This window comes from Mobula birostris, chromosome 2 (genome assembly GCF_030028105.1).
Source record: "Mobula birostris isolate sMobBir1 chromosome 2, sMobBir1.hap1, whole genome shotgun sequence".
Classification (NCBI taxonomy): Eukaryota; Metazoa; Chordata; class Chondrichthyes; order Myliobatiformes; family Myliobatidae; genus Mobula; species Mobula birostris.
The window spans coordinates 12,999,383-13,016,541 of NC_092371.1; the positions used below are offsets into that span (position 1 = coordinate 12,999,383).

The 17,159-nt window shown below is 39.6% G+C and overlaps 1 protein-coding gene across 8 annotated transcripts in view; it reads right to left on the reverse strand.

Annotated features, from left to right (window-relative positions):
* Nucleotides 1–17,159, reverse strand: part of pogzb (pogo transposable element derived with ZNF domain b) — a 101,096-nt gene that overhangs the window by 48,651 nt on the left and 35,286 nt on the right. For 6 of the 8 annotated variants that reach the window (XM_072283434.1, XM_072283387.1, XM_072283396.1 and 3 more), the window contains 2 exons: nucleotides 16,308–16,489; nucleotides 3,374–3,509 (listed from right to left, as the gene is read on the reverse strand). In XM_072283434.1, the coding sequence (XP_072139535.1) occupies nucleotides 3,374–3,509; nucleotides 16,308–16,489 (318 nt within the window). The remainder of the gene's footprint in view (nucleotides 1–3,373; nucleotides 3,510–16,307; nucleotides 16,490–17,159) is intronic. The other 2 variants (XM_072283412.1, XM_072283404.1) reach the window with 1 other exon arrangement.

Here is a 17,159-nt window from a genome sequence, read left to right on the forward strand (position 1 = left end):
TCCCTTTCTGCAGGCCACAGTCAAGCAATATACCTTACTGATGACAACAGATTGCAGATACTGGAAAACTGGAGAAACAGACAAAGCTAGGGGAACCCAGCAGGTCAGGCAATATTCAATGGAAAAGAAAAGACAATTGATGTTTCAGGTTGAAATTCACTGGGACTGGCCACTTCAATAAATCCTTATTTGTCTCTCTTACGCTCTTTGTTCTTCCATAGACATACTTTAGACATGATGGCATAGCAAATCCAAGAAGTCTACAAGCCTGGGTAACTAACCCAAGCCTTAGAAAGAATCTATTGGACCAAAACTAATGTATAAATACAGCTGAATATTTTAATAACCAAAACCTCAAGTTGACATAGTGAATCCACCAGACATGCAATAGTCTTAGATCACAGATGACATCTCAGCTGATGGTTTGATAGCCAATTTATGCAAACAATTCCTATCTCAAGTTATGGGGGAGAAACTGCATTCTAAATATTCCAAAAACAAGCAAAATAAAAACATTATGAGGTGATCAGCAAAATTACAGCACAAATATTAAAGTAATGTCAATGCACTTAATTACAATTCTTACTCTTCCACAAACCTGCAACAGAATGCTGTTTGCTATCGTTGCCAAGAGATCATTGCATTATAGAAGTTGAATCCATCAGTCTTTACGAGTTACAAATGGAATGGAAATGAAACATGAAGCTACAGGCTGCTTCTCCTACAAGACCTGACTCACAAGCTGTCAGTTGAGTGAACATGTGAATTCTGTTCACCCTAGTATGAAGCTTACATGCCCTCCGGACCACCTTGAAATGTTTTAAGGGAGGTTGAAACCAGCATTTCTGAAACATAATTTTTCTGTGACAACTATTTTAAATGCTGAGCAACATATTGTACTCACCCCTTAAGGGCAGGGTTGCTGAACAGTGAGGATGTATGTGATGAAAATGGTACTTAAGGGAGGGATACAATTCAAAACATCTTAATGGTCAAATCCTGGGGAAAAAAAACTACCAGACTATCAGACCTGCAGCATTAACTATCCATCAACCCAAATACAGCTAATCACTTTGACTTGAAGAACCAACTAGCTTAATAGCCTCTAATCCTCAAGACGTTTGCCCCGAATTCAAACCCCCAACACCTGATAACAACAGCAAGACCTGCTTGTACTTGCCATCAAGCAGGACGAGTCATATTGTCACTATTTTTGATACCATACCACCCTCTATTCCATTTCCCCATCTTCTCAGTTGTCATTTTTGCTCCCATGGCACCTGGTCAATCTCTGAGCAAGACCTCAGGGCACGCGTTCCGATAAAAACCCTATAAGGATGCAATCACACAATAACTCCAAGGTAATGATTGGATACTTATCAATCTGGGAGCCACAATAATTTTAAATAAATAAATACCCAAAATTACATCAAAATTGCTAGAAAAAAACTCATCTTCACCCCAAGACCAAAAGAGATCAGTTAATAACTTCAACTGTTTGACCAACCCAATGAGCCCTGTACCTAGCTATGACAGATTTGATTATCATGTAATTTTAAATTTACAGATAACCAGCTCTTGTAATAAGGTTAGGATTAGTGCGGAGGGAATTAATAATAAGGTAAGAGTCAGATTTTATTATTTAAATCTACAAGAAAGAATAGCACCATCAAGTCAAAACAAGAGAATATACACTGAAACACAAAACCAAATGAACAGATAAAGTTCAAATGCAATACACAATGAATTTACAAGGCGTCACCTCCCTTTGCAAGAAGTACAACTATTTTTGCTCCAATGATCATGTACAAGTGTTATCATATGGGCCAGAGCTGGACCATGATGCCATCACAGTCAAAGAGCATCCTCAAGCTCTAAATTGGAGCAACAATCACTGGGATGACGTATTCAAGGTCAGCTTGACAACTCATCAAAAGAGGAAGAGAAAGAACAAAATGTGCAAGTAACACAAAATTATTGCAGACTTCAAAGAGGAATGAATGTACTTATTAAACAGTTCAAAAAGGATCACTATTTATTTCACTCTGGGTTCAATAGTGGCTCTGGCGAAGGAGATGGCAGAACTGCTCGGAATTCTCATGTGATTGCTGCGAATATAGTTAACATACACTCCAAACTGCCTTCAAGATCACTGCGAGGCTATCAAGCAGCAGAATTTAAAAGAACTCAAATCGGATTGGTCAAAGAAAGATAATCCTTTGATTCGGCAAGAGGCCCATAATCTTTTTCAGATGCCAAATTTTGTTGTTCTAACTTGCGTGCTGTTATATTCACATAGCATGGAAATGAGGCCCAAATGGTCCATGACAACCAAGATTCCCATTTGCCTGTTTGGTCCATTTCCTAGTAGCCACAGTATGCTCATACGGATGTCAAGTGTGGTTACAGTTCTTTGTATCATTCAGGAAAGCTCTAGAAGCTTTTCTTAGTATTGCATTATTTGAATAGGGGCCATCTGATTGGTTGCCTCTCATCTGCAAATTTGAATGGAAAATTCCTCATCTATGAGGTATAAAAAGATCTGACCACACGGTGGAGCCATCTTTTGTTTCCCCTTTCCCTTCTGCTAGCCTCTGCTCCTGTTGCGCCCATTTTCAATTTTCTTTGTTCTATTAACACTTAATCATGACGCAACAAATTTTGTGCCTCTTTCCTGACTTCTGAAACACCTTGCATTAAAAACCTCAGAATCCAACACCCTCTAAGCTTTCTTATCCAAGAATGAGTTTCTTTATTAACTGTTCTACATCCTTTACATTACTGATGCAACATATTCCTTGGGCCTAACTCCACTGAACCCAAATCTGCAATTCCAAACTGACCTACAACTCTAATAACCTTCTCAAGTATAATATGAAAAGGGAAAATATTGGATAGGGCAATAAATTATTTTCATAAATTAATCTAGCTCCTCTCAACTCTTTAAAAATAACAAATTTAACAGCTTATTTGTATGAGCAATGACAGTAATGGTGACATCATGAAGGGTATCACTATCATACATGGTCAGACGTCATTGTTCAGAACAGCAGTCAGGAGTGGTCATTTTGCTGTAATTACATCAGTCACAGGTGAAGTTTAAAAGTATCTTTAAACTAGAACTAGCACCATAGGCAGCTATGAATGCAAAATCTCATGATTAGTACCAAAGAGGCAAGTAACCAAACCTTGATGCTTTTTGCTCATCTTATTGCAGCAATAAACATATTATCATGGGCAACAACATGTAACAAACACCAGCTGTCATTGCAGAATCAGAGTATTGCTTACAACCAGATGTTCATATGATTTATATCAATAGTTAATACAAATAATATGCAACTTAATAAGAAGCATACATCACTTAACCTACCTGGGCCATTGCTCCACATACCTGGCACTAATGTCAAGGGCTTAGTTTGGTACGGGGCTGCTCCTTGACCACCCTGTACATTGAGTACAATACCAACCGGATTCTGTACAGACCTCAGGTCTTTCACAGTAAAACCCTGTGGAGAGGAACCAGAGTAAAACATTAACTCTCCAGTCTCCTAATACTAGAGATATACCAAGAGAAGATGGACCAAAGATTTAAAATTAATGGTGCAAAATTTGATAAACAAAAGCAATAATAAAATTCCTTCCTGGTAGCAAAATTGATAGACAGCGTTGATTAGTTTAAAACAGCTGTGCAAAGAGAATCTTGTGCAAAGATATCCAGGTTTGAATTCTGTATCAGCTCTGAACAACAATCATAGCAGACTTTCTACTGCACCTTTATACACGTCTTGTTCAATTCTTAGAAGCTGTTTCTTTCCTCCCCAAGAGTACTGCTCAGCCCAGTTTACAATGAGCACATTAGCTACCACAATCTATAATCACAATGCTTTAAAAGAACCAATAAAACCCAAAACATGTTAATGACCGACTGCCACAAACCAGCACAGCCACATAGCTAAAAGTTCTCACAAAGCAATAAAAATTTTAAAAAAAAGAGAAAACTTCAACCTGGAAGCAACAATAGTGGGATAAAAATACTTGTGTTTCTCCAAGGTCCTATCATAATTCCAGTCTATTGCGTATGAACTCAGTCTTTTAAAAATCAGTAAGAACATCAAAAAGGACCTGGGATCATCAACAGCTTAAGAATTACCATGATAGAAGGTGTAGCCCAACATTCAAAGCATAGGCAGAAATTGGCAATGAACAAGGCCCGAGGCGAAAAAGTTCCCAACCTCCCAGTAAGTAAATTTGCCTTTCATATACTTTCCCCTGAGAGAAGAGTCTTGGGAAAAACCAGTACAAGCAGGTATAATCTAATGACCATTACAGAAACATAGTTGCTGGTTGGAGAAGATTGGAAATTAAATATCCAAGGGTATCATATAATACAGGATAGGCAGGAAGATGATTTCAATTAAGGATAAGATTTAGGGAAATTGCCAGAGGTAAGACTACAAGACATACAAGCAGAATGAGGTTATTTGGGCCATCAAGTCTGCTCCAGCATTTCAGCAATACTGACCCAATTTTCTTCTCAGTCTCAGTCTCTTGCCTTCTTCCCTTTGCCCTTCATGTCCTGACCAATCAAGAATTTATCAATCTCTGCCTGAAACGTACATTAAACACTTGGTCTCCTTAGCTGCCTATGGCGAAGAATAACACCAGTTCAACACTCTCTGGCTAAAGAAATTCCTCATCATCTCCGTTCTAAAAGGACACCCCTCTATTCCAAGGCTGTAATCTCTGGTCTTAGGCTCTCTCACCATAGGAAATATCCTCTCTACATCCACTCTATCAAGGCCTTTCACCATTCGATAGGTTGCATTAAGGTCACCCCTCATTCTTCTGAACTCTAGTGAATACAGACCCAGAGCCATGAGACACTCTTCATATGACAACCATTCAATCCTGAAATCATTTTTGTGAACCTCCTCTGAACTCTCTCTAGTTTCGGCACATACTTTCTAAGCTAAGGGGCTCAAACCTGCACAATACTCCAAGTGAGGCCTCACCAGTGTTTTATAAAGTCTCAACATTACATTCTTGCTTTTATATTCTAGTCCTCTTGAAATGAATGCTAACATCGCATTTGCCTTCCTCACCATAGACTCAACAAGCAAATTAACCTTTAAGGAATCCTTCATAAGGACTCCCAAGTCTCTTTGCATCTATTTTTTGTATTTTCTCTCCATTTAGAAAATAGTCAACCCTTTCATTTCTTCCACCAAAGTACAAGACCACACACTTCCCAACACTATTCCATCTGCTATTTCTTTGCCCGTTCTCCTAATCTGTCCATGTCCTTCTGTAGCAGCTCTACTTGATCAAAACTACCTGGCCCTCCAGCTATCTTCACATCTGCAAACTTTGCAACAAAGCCATCAACTCCATCATCCAAATCATTGACATATAATGTAAAAATAATTGGTCTCACAGATCCCTTTGGGACACCACAAGTCACCAGCAGCCAACAAGACCCCCTTTATTCCCACTCTTTGCCTCCTGCCAATCAGCCACTGTTTCATCCATGCTAGAATCTTACCCATAAAATGTAGCTTGTTAAGCCGCCTCATGTATGGTACCTTGTCAAATGCCTTCTGAAAGTCCAAGTCCATAACATCCACTGATTCTCCTTTGTCTATCCTGCCTTTTATTACTTCAAATTAAAACAGACTTGACAGACAAGATTTTCCCTTGACTACAACCTATTTTATCATGTGCCTCCAAGTACCCTGAAAGTACATCTCCAATAATCAACTCCAACATCTTCCCAAACAGAGGTCAGACTAACTGGCCCATAGTTTCCTTTCTTCTGCCTCTCTCCCTCCTTGACTGATATCTCACTGATTCTTGAGAATTTGGATAACACAGGTTTTAATGTTGAAAAGAAAACATTTTAAATGTTAAGAAATCTAAACTTATATGTTTACAGAACAAGGTCTCAGCAATCAAGCAATATTTCGGTGCAACCGCCTGATTTTGTAATTTTTTCATAAAATGTGTTTTTCCTGTCACTACTTAGTTTTTGGCAACACAGACACAATAAAAAGCTAATTATTCTTATTTATTTAGTCTTATATAGATTTAGAGCTTTTAAATCATTGTGTCTACACCATAGGTACACATATATGCTGTTAAATGTTGAACATTCACTTTTGTTCATTTTTTATACTACTTCACGTGTACTCCTTTAAAAACTTACATCATGCAACTTTTATCATTAGCATTAAATATACAAAATAACAATTTTGAACATAAAAACATTATTAATTTTAAAAAGACAATTACTTTAATAAATCAACTGTTTTGGAGGAACAGATTGTAAGCATATTAATTTAAAGCAAAAAGTTCCATCTGACGGTGGTGTCTGAGACCTGACAGTGGTGGCAGTGGCCTAATTACAACAAACAATTCCAGTCTTTTCACCACTCAAGTCAATGCTTCCTCGCTTAACGACTTTAGTTAACAATTTATTACAACAAATAACAATTTGTCATTTACATTTCATTCGTTTGTAAATATTAACAATGGTAAATAGCAAAATAAAAACCACAGAATAACTGCAATGTTTAAACATAAGTATCAGAAAACACACCAGGAACTAAAAAAAAATCCATCCATTTCTGGGCTTGAAAATCTTCGAAAGCATTCAGTCAGTTTTATCAGGAAGTAGACGATTAATACGCTCTTCCTCTATGAAGTCCATGACTTCAGCAGACAGGTGGTAAGATCTCCCTCGTCCTGCTTGCATGACCCGGTGATGATGGCTCCATCAGTATAGTCTGATCCAATGGACTATCTGGGGGAGTTTCTAGGTGTTCTGGGCCCTTTCTCTTACGCTCTCTTGCTGTCTATGTTTCCACGTCTTTCTCTTACTCCTCTTTTCCCTTTCATTCAAATCACTGATAGTTTTTATCTTCCCATCCTCTACTCTCTTCTTCCATCTTTGCTTTTCCTTTCTCAGGTACTCCTCCTTTAACACTGGCTCACTATATATTTTATCTCTCCATTTTTTTTGGTATTCCGTTTCTTGTCCTTCACTCCTCCACTGATAGCTGCTGCCTAGCCATAACTTCCTAAAATACATGAAGTTCAGAATTTAATGGAATTACTATGAAATTGTGCAAAATTACTATGAATTTAATTCTGTTTAATTTGGTGAAATTTTATAAAATGATTATGAAATGGTGCAACTACAAACCCCATTTCCAGAAAAGTTGGGATATTTTCCAAAATGTAATAAGAACAAATATCTATGATATGTTAATTCACGTGAACCTTTATTTAACTGACAAAAGTACAAAGAAAAGATTTTCAATCGTTTTACTAACCAACTTAATTGTATTTTGTAAATATACACAAATTTAGAACTTGATGGCTGCAACGCACTCAACAAAAGTTGGGACAGAGTTAAAATAAGATTGAAAAGTGCACAGAATATTCAAGTAACACTGGTTTGGAAGACTCCACATTAAGCAGGCTAATTGGTAGCAGGTGAGGTATCATGACTGAGTATAAAAGCAGCGTCCATCAAAGGCTCAGTCTTTGCAAGGATGGGTCATGACTCACCCTTTTGTGCCAAAGTTCGTGAGAGAATTGTTAGTCAGTTCAAAAGAACATTTCTCAATGCAAGATTGCAGAGAATTTAGGCCTTTCAACATCTACAGTACATAATATTGTGAAAAGATTCAGAGAATTCAGAGACATCTCAGTGCATAAAGGGCAAGGTGGGAAACCACTGTTGAATGCGCGTGATCTTCGAGTCCTCAAGCGGCACTGCCTAAGAAACCGTCATGCTACTGTGACAATTATAGCCACCTGGGCTCAGGAGTACTTTGGAAAACCATTGTCACTCAACACAGTCCATCACTGCATCCAGAAATGCAACTTGAAACTGTATTACGCAAGGAGGAAGCCATACATCAACTCTATGCAGAAATGCCGGCGAGTTCTCTGGGCCCCGAGCTCATCTCAGATGGACCGAAAGACTGTGGAACCGTGCGCTGTGGTCAGATGAGTCCACATCTCAGCTAGTTTTTGGAAAAATCAGGCGTCCAGTTCTCCGTGCCAAAGATGAAAATGACCATCCAGATTGTTATCAGCAAAAGGTGCAAAAGCCAGCATCTCTGATGATATGGGGGTGCATCAGTGCCCACGGTATGGGTGAGTTGCATGTATGTGAAGGTACCACTGACTCTGAGGTGTATATTAGGATTTTAGAGAGACATATGTTGCCATCAAGGCGACGTCTCTTCCCGGGATGTCCATGCTTATTTCAGCAGGACAATGCCAGACCACATTCTGCACGGGCTACAACAGCTTGGCTTTGTAAACAGAGTGCATGTGCTTGACTGGCCCTGCTGCCAGTCCAGATCTATCTCCTATTGAAAATATATGGCACATCATGAAGAGGAGAATCAGACAACGGAGACCACGTACTGTTCAGCAGCTGAAGTCTTACATCAAACAAGAATGGACAAAAGTTCTAGTTGCAAATCTACTGCAATTAGTATCCTCAGTTCCAAAACGATTAAAAATTGTTATTAAAAGGTGATGTAACACAATGGTAAACATGCCTCTGTCCCAACTTTTGTTGAGTGTGTTGCAGCCACCAAATTCGAAATTTATGTTTACAAAATACAATTAAGTTGGTCAGTAAATCTATTGAAAATCTTTTCTTTGTACTTTTGTCAGTTAAATAAAGGTTCACGTGAATTAACATATCACAGATTTTTGTTTTTATTGCATTTTGGAAAATATCCCAACTTTTCTGGAAATGGGGTTTGTAAATTCATTTATGGTCTTAGTCATTGGGGATATATATAGTGAAGAAATATTGTAGGCCTGTGTGTGGAAGAAATAAAGGGGAAATTATGTACTGGCAGTCCCCGGGGTTATGAATGAGTTCTGTTCCTAAGGCCGTCTTTAAGTCGGACTTGTACGTTAAGTCAGAACGGGTACATCGGGTATTATTTAGCGTCAGTTAGTCAAACGTTTGTCTTAGTATATAGTATATATTTTACCTTTCTATGGATATAAAACATTTAAACATATGTATTTTAATAATTAAACCAGTGCATTGCTTAGTAATAATTGTAGCTTTCATCAGGGCAGGGCCTTTCATGTGCTCCATTACTCTCACTTTATCCTTTAAAATTGTTCCGATCGTTGACCGACTATAGCCTAACATTTTTTCAATGATCATTTCACCTCTTTCCGATTGCTTTATTATTTCCACTTTATTTTCAATCGTGATCGTTTTCCGTTAACAGAACAGAAACACTGCGGATTCAGCAGCAGCCACGGGTCGTGGGTCCTGAGCTCCCCCAGGTCCTAAAGTCCACCCGCACTGAGACAGGTTAAACGGGACAAGTGGGGCAGTGCTGACTGGAAAAGCGGGGTCAGGGTGAATCTTGCTAAGAAAAATTTAAGCCAAATACAAAGTTACACACTCAACACAGTGCTAACGGCAATGTGATCCGACATAAAATGGCGGACGGCGTTCTCCTTCCTCGAGCCGACGAATTTTTAATATAATAGGCTTTATGGTAGGCTGTTCGTAAGTACGAGTTGTTCATAAATTGGACGTTCATAACTTGGGGAATAACTGTATATTATAAATAAAGAGGTTAATGAAACATTACAAGCCATATTAGTATTTACTGTGATCATAAATTATATTCAAGCCTCCACTGAGGATGATATGGATGCTTTTGTCAACACTGTCAAACTTCGTGTCACCACCATCAGACAGAAAACCTGACCATGTTGATGTCTGACGGTGGTAACAAAAACACACTTTTTTACATGACATACATGAGTTGTATACAGGAGCCATCTTGTTTTCCCTCTGTTGCTAGCTGCCTCTGTCCTCTACTTAAAATGCATACAGTGGCATGCAAAAGTTTGGGCACCCCGGTCAAAATTTCTGTTACTGTGAATAGTTGAGTAGAAGATGAACTAATCTCCAAAAGTCAGAGCTAAAGATGAAACATTCTTTTCAACTTTTTAAGCAAGATTAGTGTATTATTTTTGTTTTGTACAATTTTAGAGTGAAAAAAAAGGAAAGTAGCACCATGCAAAAGTTTGGGAATCCCAAGAGGTTTGAGATCAGGTAACTTTTACCAAGGCCTCAGACCTTAATTAGCTTGTTAGGGCTATGTTTGGGCTATGGCTTGTTCACAGTCATCGTAAGGAAAGGCCAGGTGATGCAAATTTTAAAGCTTTATAAATACCCTGACTCCTCAAACCTTGTCCTAACAATCAGCAGCCATGGGCTCCTCTAAGCAGCTGCCTAGCACTCTGAAGATTAAAATAAATGATGCCCACAAAGCAGAAGGCCATACGAAGATAGTAAGCGTTTTCAGTAGCCGTTTCTTCAGTTCGTAATGTAATTAAGAAATGGCAGTTAACAGGAATGGTGGAGGTCAAGTTGAGGTCTGGAAGACCAAGAAAACTTTCTGAGAGAACTGCTCGTAGGATTGCTAGAAAGGCAAATCAAAACCCCCGTTTGACTGCAAAAGACCTTCAGGAAGATTTAGCAGACTCTGGAGTGGTGGTGCACTGTTCTACTGTGCAGCGACACCTGCACAAATATGCCCTTCATGGAAGAGTCATCAGAAGGAAACCTTTCCTGCATCCTCACCACAAAATTCAGCATCAAGAAATTTGCAACGGAACATCTAAACAAGCCTGATGCAGTTTGGAAACGAGTCCTGTGGACTGATGAAGTTAAAATAGAACTTTTTGGCCGCAATGAGCAAAGGTATGTTTGGAGAAAAAAGAATGCAGAATTTCATGAAAAGAACACCTCTCCAACTGTTAAGCACAGGGGTGGATCGATCATGCTTTGGGCTTGTGTTGCAGCCAGTGGCACGGGGAGCAGGAAGAATGAATTCAATTAAATGCCAGCAAGTTCTGGAAGCAAACATCACACCATCTGTAAATAAAAGCTGAAGATGAAAAGAGGATGGCTTCTACAACAGGATAATGATCCTAGGCGCACCTCAAAATCCACAATGGACTACCTCAAGAGGCGCAAGCTGAAGGTTTTGCCATGGCCCTCACAGTCCCCCGACCTAAACATCATCGAAAATCTGTGGACAGACCTCAAAAGAGCATGCAAGACCGCCCAAGAATCTCATTGCAAGGAAGAATGGGTGAAAATCCCCCAAACAAGAACTGAAAGACTCTTAGCTGGCTACAGAACGTGTTTACAAGCTGTGATACTTGCCAAAGGGGGTGTTACTAAGTACTGACCATGCAGGGTGCCCAAACTCTTGCTTTGGGCCCTTTTCCTTTTTTGTTATTTTGAAACTGTAAAAGATGGAAATAAAAAAGTAATCTTGCTTAAAATATTAAAGATATGTGTCATCTTTAACTTTATGCCTTTTGGAGATCAGTTCATCTTCTACTCACTTAGCTATTCACAGTAACAGAAATTTTGACCGGGGTGCCCAAACTTTTGCATACCACTGTAAATTTATGTCATAACTTAAAATAATTCTTTCTATACCAAAGAGACAGTGTTGACACGTCATGGTTGTGATAGTAGTAACATGAATAAATATGTAAAAATTATTGATAAAATAGCAAACTTACAGGAGCTTGTTTGACTTTGTAGCATTTAACAGATGTGGAGGGTAGAAAGGGGGTCCTCAGGAATATAGTTGACAATGTGGTTGCCTAATTTTACTGCTTTTTTAAATAAATATCTGACGGTGTTGACAAAAACTTGGGATGCATTTTGAACAACCACAAAATAAGAGCAAAATTTGTTGAATATTCAATACTTTTAGTTTTTCACTCTTCTTTCATCTGGCATATATATTATACATTTTAAATGTTTCTGCACACTTTTTTTTAATCAAATTGAAATGATAATCTCTTGTCTAAGGACAACTGATTTTGTGGGCATGGGCTATCATATAATCTTAAAATTTATAAAATTAAAAACAAACATATGAAAAAATGATGCATTTGTGATCAACCCCGATTATTTTAAATAAGAAAATGTTATTCATTTTCAACAGAATTAACACTTCTCTTCGTGGAACATGTTTTCGCCGAAGTCTCAAGATCAGTGATCTGCAACTTTCCAGTCTTCTAGAACCATTCCAGATTCTAGTGATTCTTGAAAGATAGCATTACTAATGCCGCAACAATCCCTTCAGCCACCTCTTTCAGAACTCTGGGGTGTTCACCATCTGGTACAGGTGACTTATTTACCTTCAGACCTTTTAGCTTCCCAAGAACCTTTTCTCTAATGGCAACTTCACACACTTCCTGACCTGAGACCTGCTAGTGTCTTCAACGGTGAAGACTGATGCAAAATACTTATTCAGTTCAACCACTATTTCCACTGTCTCCCATTACTACCACTCCAGCAGTTTTCCAGTGGTCCAATATCCATATTCGCCTCTCTTTTACACTTTATGCATCTGAAGAAAGTTTTGGTTTTATGAAATTAAAAACAAACGCATGACAAAATGCTGCATTTGTGCAAAAGACCCTCAGATTTTGGTTTGGAAACTTTAATGTTACAGGCTAGCTTTCTTTCATATTCTACCCTTACCATCTTAATGACTTTAGTTGCCTTCTTTTGGTTTTTAAAAGCTTCCTAATCCTCTATAACTTTCCACTAATCTTTGCTCTATTATATGTCCTCGCTTTGACTTATGTTGGCTTTGATACAAGATCTAAGGAGCAAAATGTTGAGTCCAGCTGGGTAGAGATTAGGAGTAGTAAAGGAGGGGGGGGGGGGGGGGAAGAAATCACTGATTGGAGTTGCTATTACTTGGTGGCCTAGGCAATAAACCAAGAAATATCTGATGCATGCAAGAATGAATAATTGTCATGAGACTTTAACTTGCAAATAGATTGGGCAAATCAAGTTGGTCGAAGCAGTTTCGAGGAGGGCTTCATAAAATGCATTTGTGAAAACTTTCATAAACAGCTTTCACACATGGAAAAATGCTATCCTGGACCTGGCTCTGTGCAATGAGACAAGTAAAATTGACAATCTTGTAGATCCTCTTGGAAAGAGTAATTATAATATGAAATAATTCCTTATACAAATGGAGGTTGTAATAGTTCAATCTAAAACCAGTGTATTGTGCCTAAACAAGTGAGACAAAGGGATAAGAGGGGTGCTGGCTAGCGTAGACTGAAAACAGCAGGTGCACAGTGGGACAAAAACAGTAGAGTACTTTCAAAGAGATTTTTCACAGTACTCAAGAAAATACTCCAGTTAAAATCAACAATAGTAAGGGTAGGGAGAGCTGGCCTTCGATAACTGGGGGAAATAAGAGAAAGCATCAATGTCACTAAGTGTAGTGGGAAACACTAAGAAAGCAATTAAAAGGAAGATAGATCATGAAAGTAAATCAGCACAAAATACAAAAAGATAGCAAAAGCTGTTACAATGGGCTAAAAGGGGTGGCTAAAGTGAACACAGGCTCCTTGGAAGAATAAAAGGCGGAAATGGCCAAGTCTTTGAATCACTACTGCATGTCTGTCTTCGCAATGGAAGACACTTGCCAAAGAGAGATGGCATGGATATAATGCGAGGGGACGACTTCGATACAATCACTGTCAATAAAGAGGTAGCAATGAGCAAGCTAGTGGGCCTAAAGCCCCCGGTCCTGATGGAATGCATCCCCAGGGTACTGAAAAGAATTACGTTGTTATATTATCATTTCTGGTAATTTACTAAAATTCTCTGGACTCTGGGCAGCTCCCAGCAGATTGTGAATGTTATACCGTTTTAAAAAAGGATGCAGGTAAGAGGCAGGTAACTATAGGCTAGTCCGCATCTGCGATTGGGAAAATACTTGCTCATTAAGAAATAGCGAGACATCTGATAAAAGTAGTTTCATCAGGCAGACACATCAAGGATTCATGAAGGGGAGGACATGTTTCAGAAACTTACTGTAGTTCTTTAGAGATATAATAAGTGCAATGGACAAGAGAATGGGTGGATGTTGCACTCTTAGATTTCCATAAGGCGTTCAATCACGTATTGCATAAAAGACTTATCCATAAGATATGGATACATGGAGTTGGGAGTAATGTTTTGGCATTGATAAGAGAACTGGTTAACTAATAAAAGGCAGAAAGTGAGATAAATGAGTATTTCTTTGGTTGGCAGTCACTGGTGAGTGGAAAGCCCGTGAAGGTTTGGTGCTGGCCCTATAACTGTTAACAATATACATTAAAAAGTGATGACCGAGTATGGCAAGTGATACTGAATTGAATGGGCAAGAGTACAACACTGGTAAATATGAAATCATCCTCTTTGGAAGGAGAAGTAGAAGATCAGATTATTACTTAAATGATGAAATACTGCAGCATGCTTTTGTGCTGAGGGACTTGGGAGTGCTTGTGCATGAATTGTAAAAGGTTGCTCTGCAGGCCCAGCAGGTTATCAAAAAGGCAAATGGAATGTCGGCCTACATTGCCAGAGGGATTGAATTTAAGAGTAGGGAAGTTATGCTGCAACTGTTCAAGGTACTGGTGAGGCCACACCTGGAGTACTGTGTGCAATTCTGGTCTCTGGCTTTGGAGGCGGTGCAGAGGAGGTTCACCAAGCTTATTTCAGAAACGATGGGATTAGCTTACGAGGAGAGATCGAGTCACCTGAGACTATACTCACCGGGATTCAGAAGAATTTTACAGAAACCAACAAACCAGCAAGGCATTTGATAAGGTACACCATGCAAGGCTTATTGAGAAAGTAGGGAGGCATGGGATCCAAGGGGACATTGCTTTGTGGATCCAGAATTGGCTTGTCCACAGAAGGCAAAGAGTGGCTGTAGACGGGTCCTAATCTGCATGGAGGTCGGTGACCAGTGGTGTGCCTCAGGGATCTGTTCTGGGACCCTTTCTCTCCGTGATTTGTATAAATGACCTGGATGAGGAAGTGGAGGGATGTGTTAGTAAATTTGCTGATGACACAAAGGTTGAGGGTGTTATGGATAGTGTGGAGGGCTGTCAGAGGTTAAGCGGGACATTGATAGGATGCAAAACCGGGCTGAGAAGTGGCAGATGGAGTTCAACCCAGATAAGTATGAGGTGGTTCATTTTAGTAGGTCAAATATGATGACAGGATGTAATGGTAAGAATCCTGGCAGTGTGGAGGGTCAGAGGGATCTTGAGGTCCGAGTCCATAGGACACTCAAAGCTGTTGCACAGGCTGACTATGGTTAAGAAGGCATACAGTGCATTGGCCTTCATCAATCGTGGGATTGTTTAAGAGCCGAGAGGTAATGTTGCAGGTATATAGGACTCTGGTCAGATCCCACTTGGAGTACTGTGCTCAGTTCTCGTCGCCTTGTTACAGGACAGATATGGAAACCATAGAAAGGGTGCAGAAGAGATCTTCAAGGATGTTGCCTGGATTGGGAGCATGCCTTATGAGAATAGGTTGAGTGAACTCGGCCTTTTCTCCTTGGAGCGACGGAGGATGAGAGATGATAAGAGCCACTGATCGTGTGGATAATCAGAGGCTTTTTCCCAGAGCTGAAATGGCTAACACGAGAGGGTAAAGTTTTAAGGTGCTTGGAAGAGGAGATGTCAGGGGTAAGTTCATTTGTTTGTTTGTTCTTAAAAATGCAGAGAGTGGTGAGTGCGTGGAATGGGCTGCCGGCAACGGTGGTGGAGGCAGGTACAATTGGGTCTTTTAAGAGACTCCTGGATAGGTATGTGGAGCTTAGAAAAATAGAGGGCCATGGGTAACCCTAGGTAATGTCTAAGGTAAGGACATGTTTGGCATAGCTTTATGGGCCAAAGGGCCTGTATTGTGCTGTGGGTCTTCTATGTTTCTAAATTAAGAAAGGGATAGATAAGATAGCAGCAAAAAAGCTGTTTCCAGTGCTAAGAGAAACTAGAACTAGGGGACATAGCCTCAAATAGGGGAAGGAGGTGAAAAGCAACTGTTTTTCTCAGAAAATAGTGAAACCATAGAATTTTCTGCCCAGGGATGTAGTAGAGGCTACCTCACTAAATATATTAAGACATTAAGATAGATTTCTTGCATTGCAGAGAAATTACGGGTTATGAGGAAAAGGCAGCTATGTGGAACTGAATCCATGGTCAGATCAGACATGATCTTATTAAATGACAAAGCACACTCAACAGGTCAAATGGCCGACTCCAGCTCCTGTTTCTTATGTTCTTATGCCTGGTATTAATAGTTGCCTGCCGACATTGGATAGGAATATCAGTCCTAGAGCCACTTTTCCAGTCAACATTTGATTTCATGCCCCTGTTCCAAATTCTCTGTGGTGACATGAATGGCCACTTACTTGAGTGGTGATCAAGATGGGCTGCCCCGACACACTGCTGGTCACTCCAGTTTTTGGATCCTGCAGCACTTGCACAGCAGCAGGCTGGTACATTGATGGCATTGACATTTGGGAACTAATGCCTGATGGATTGGGTGTTACGATCAAAGGCTGATTGCCTGAATTCATCAGAGGACCACCAGCTGAGAAGAAGGAAGAGCCATTAGTACTGGACTTAGCACAATTCTTATCGATCAAGAGAAAAGAAACCATTATATCATAATCTAGCTTAACAAATCCCTTTATAATAGCCATTTTAAGTCACTCCAATTAGTTCCCTTTACATGACTTCATATCCATGGTACTGTAGTGGTTAGCGCAACACTATTACAGCTTGGTGTGTCAGAACGTGTCAATTTCAATGCCATCTGTAAGGAGTTTGTACATTCTCCCAGTAAATGGCGTGGGTTTCCTTCAAATGTCCTGGTTTCCTCTCAGTCCAAAGATATACCAATTGGTAGATTAATTGGTCACCGTAAATTGCCCCATGATTAGGCCAGTGTTTAAAAGGTGGGATGCTGATTGTTGTGGCTCATCTCTAGGCAAACCAACATTTCCCTGTTGCAACTACCTGTGATCAACACTAGTTAAACACTATCATCTCTGACCCGAAGCATTTCTCCCTTTAATGAAGACAATTCAACCCAACCAGCTATTCCATAAATCTCGTGGAATTTAAGCGTCTTTACTGGCAGGAAATCCACTGTGATTCTTTAACCGACCAGCACAACCCTATCCACAGTCAGTATACCAACATTGTGATCACTTGGATTACTTTGCACTAAAAGGCACTATTTATTTTTTACTGTTGTC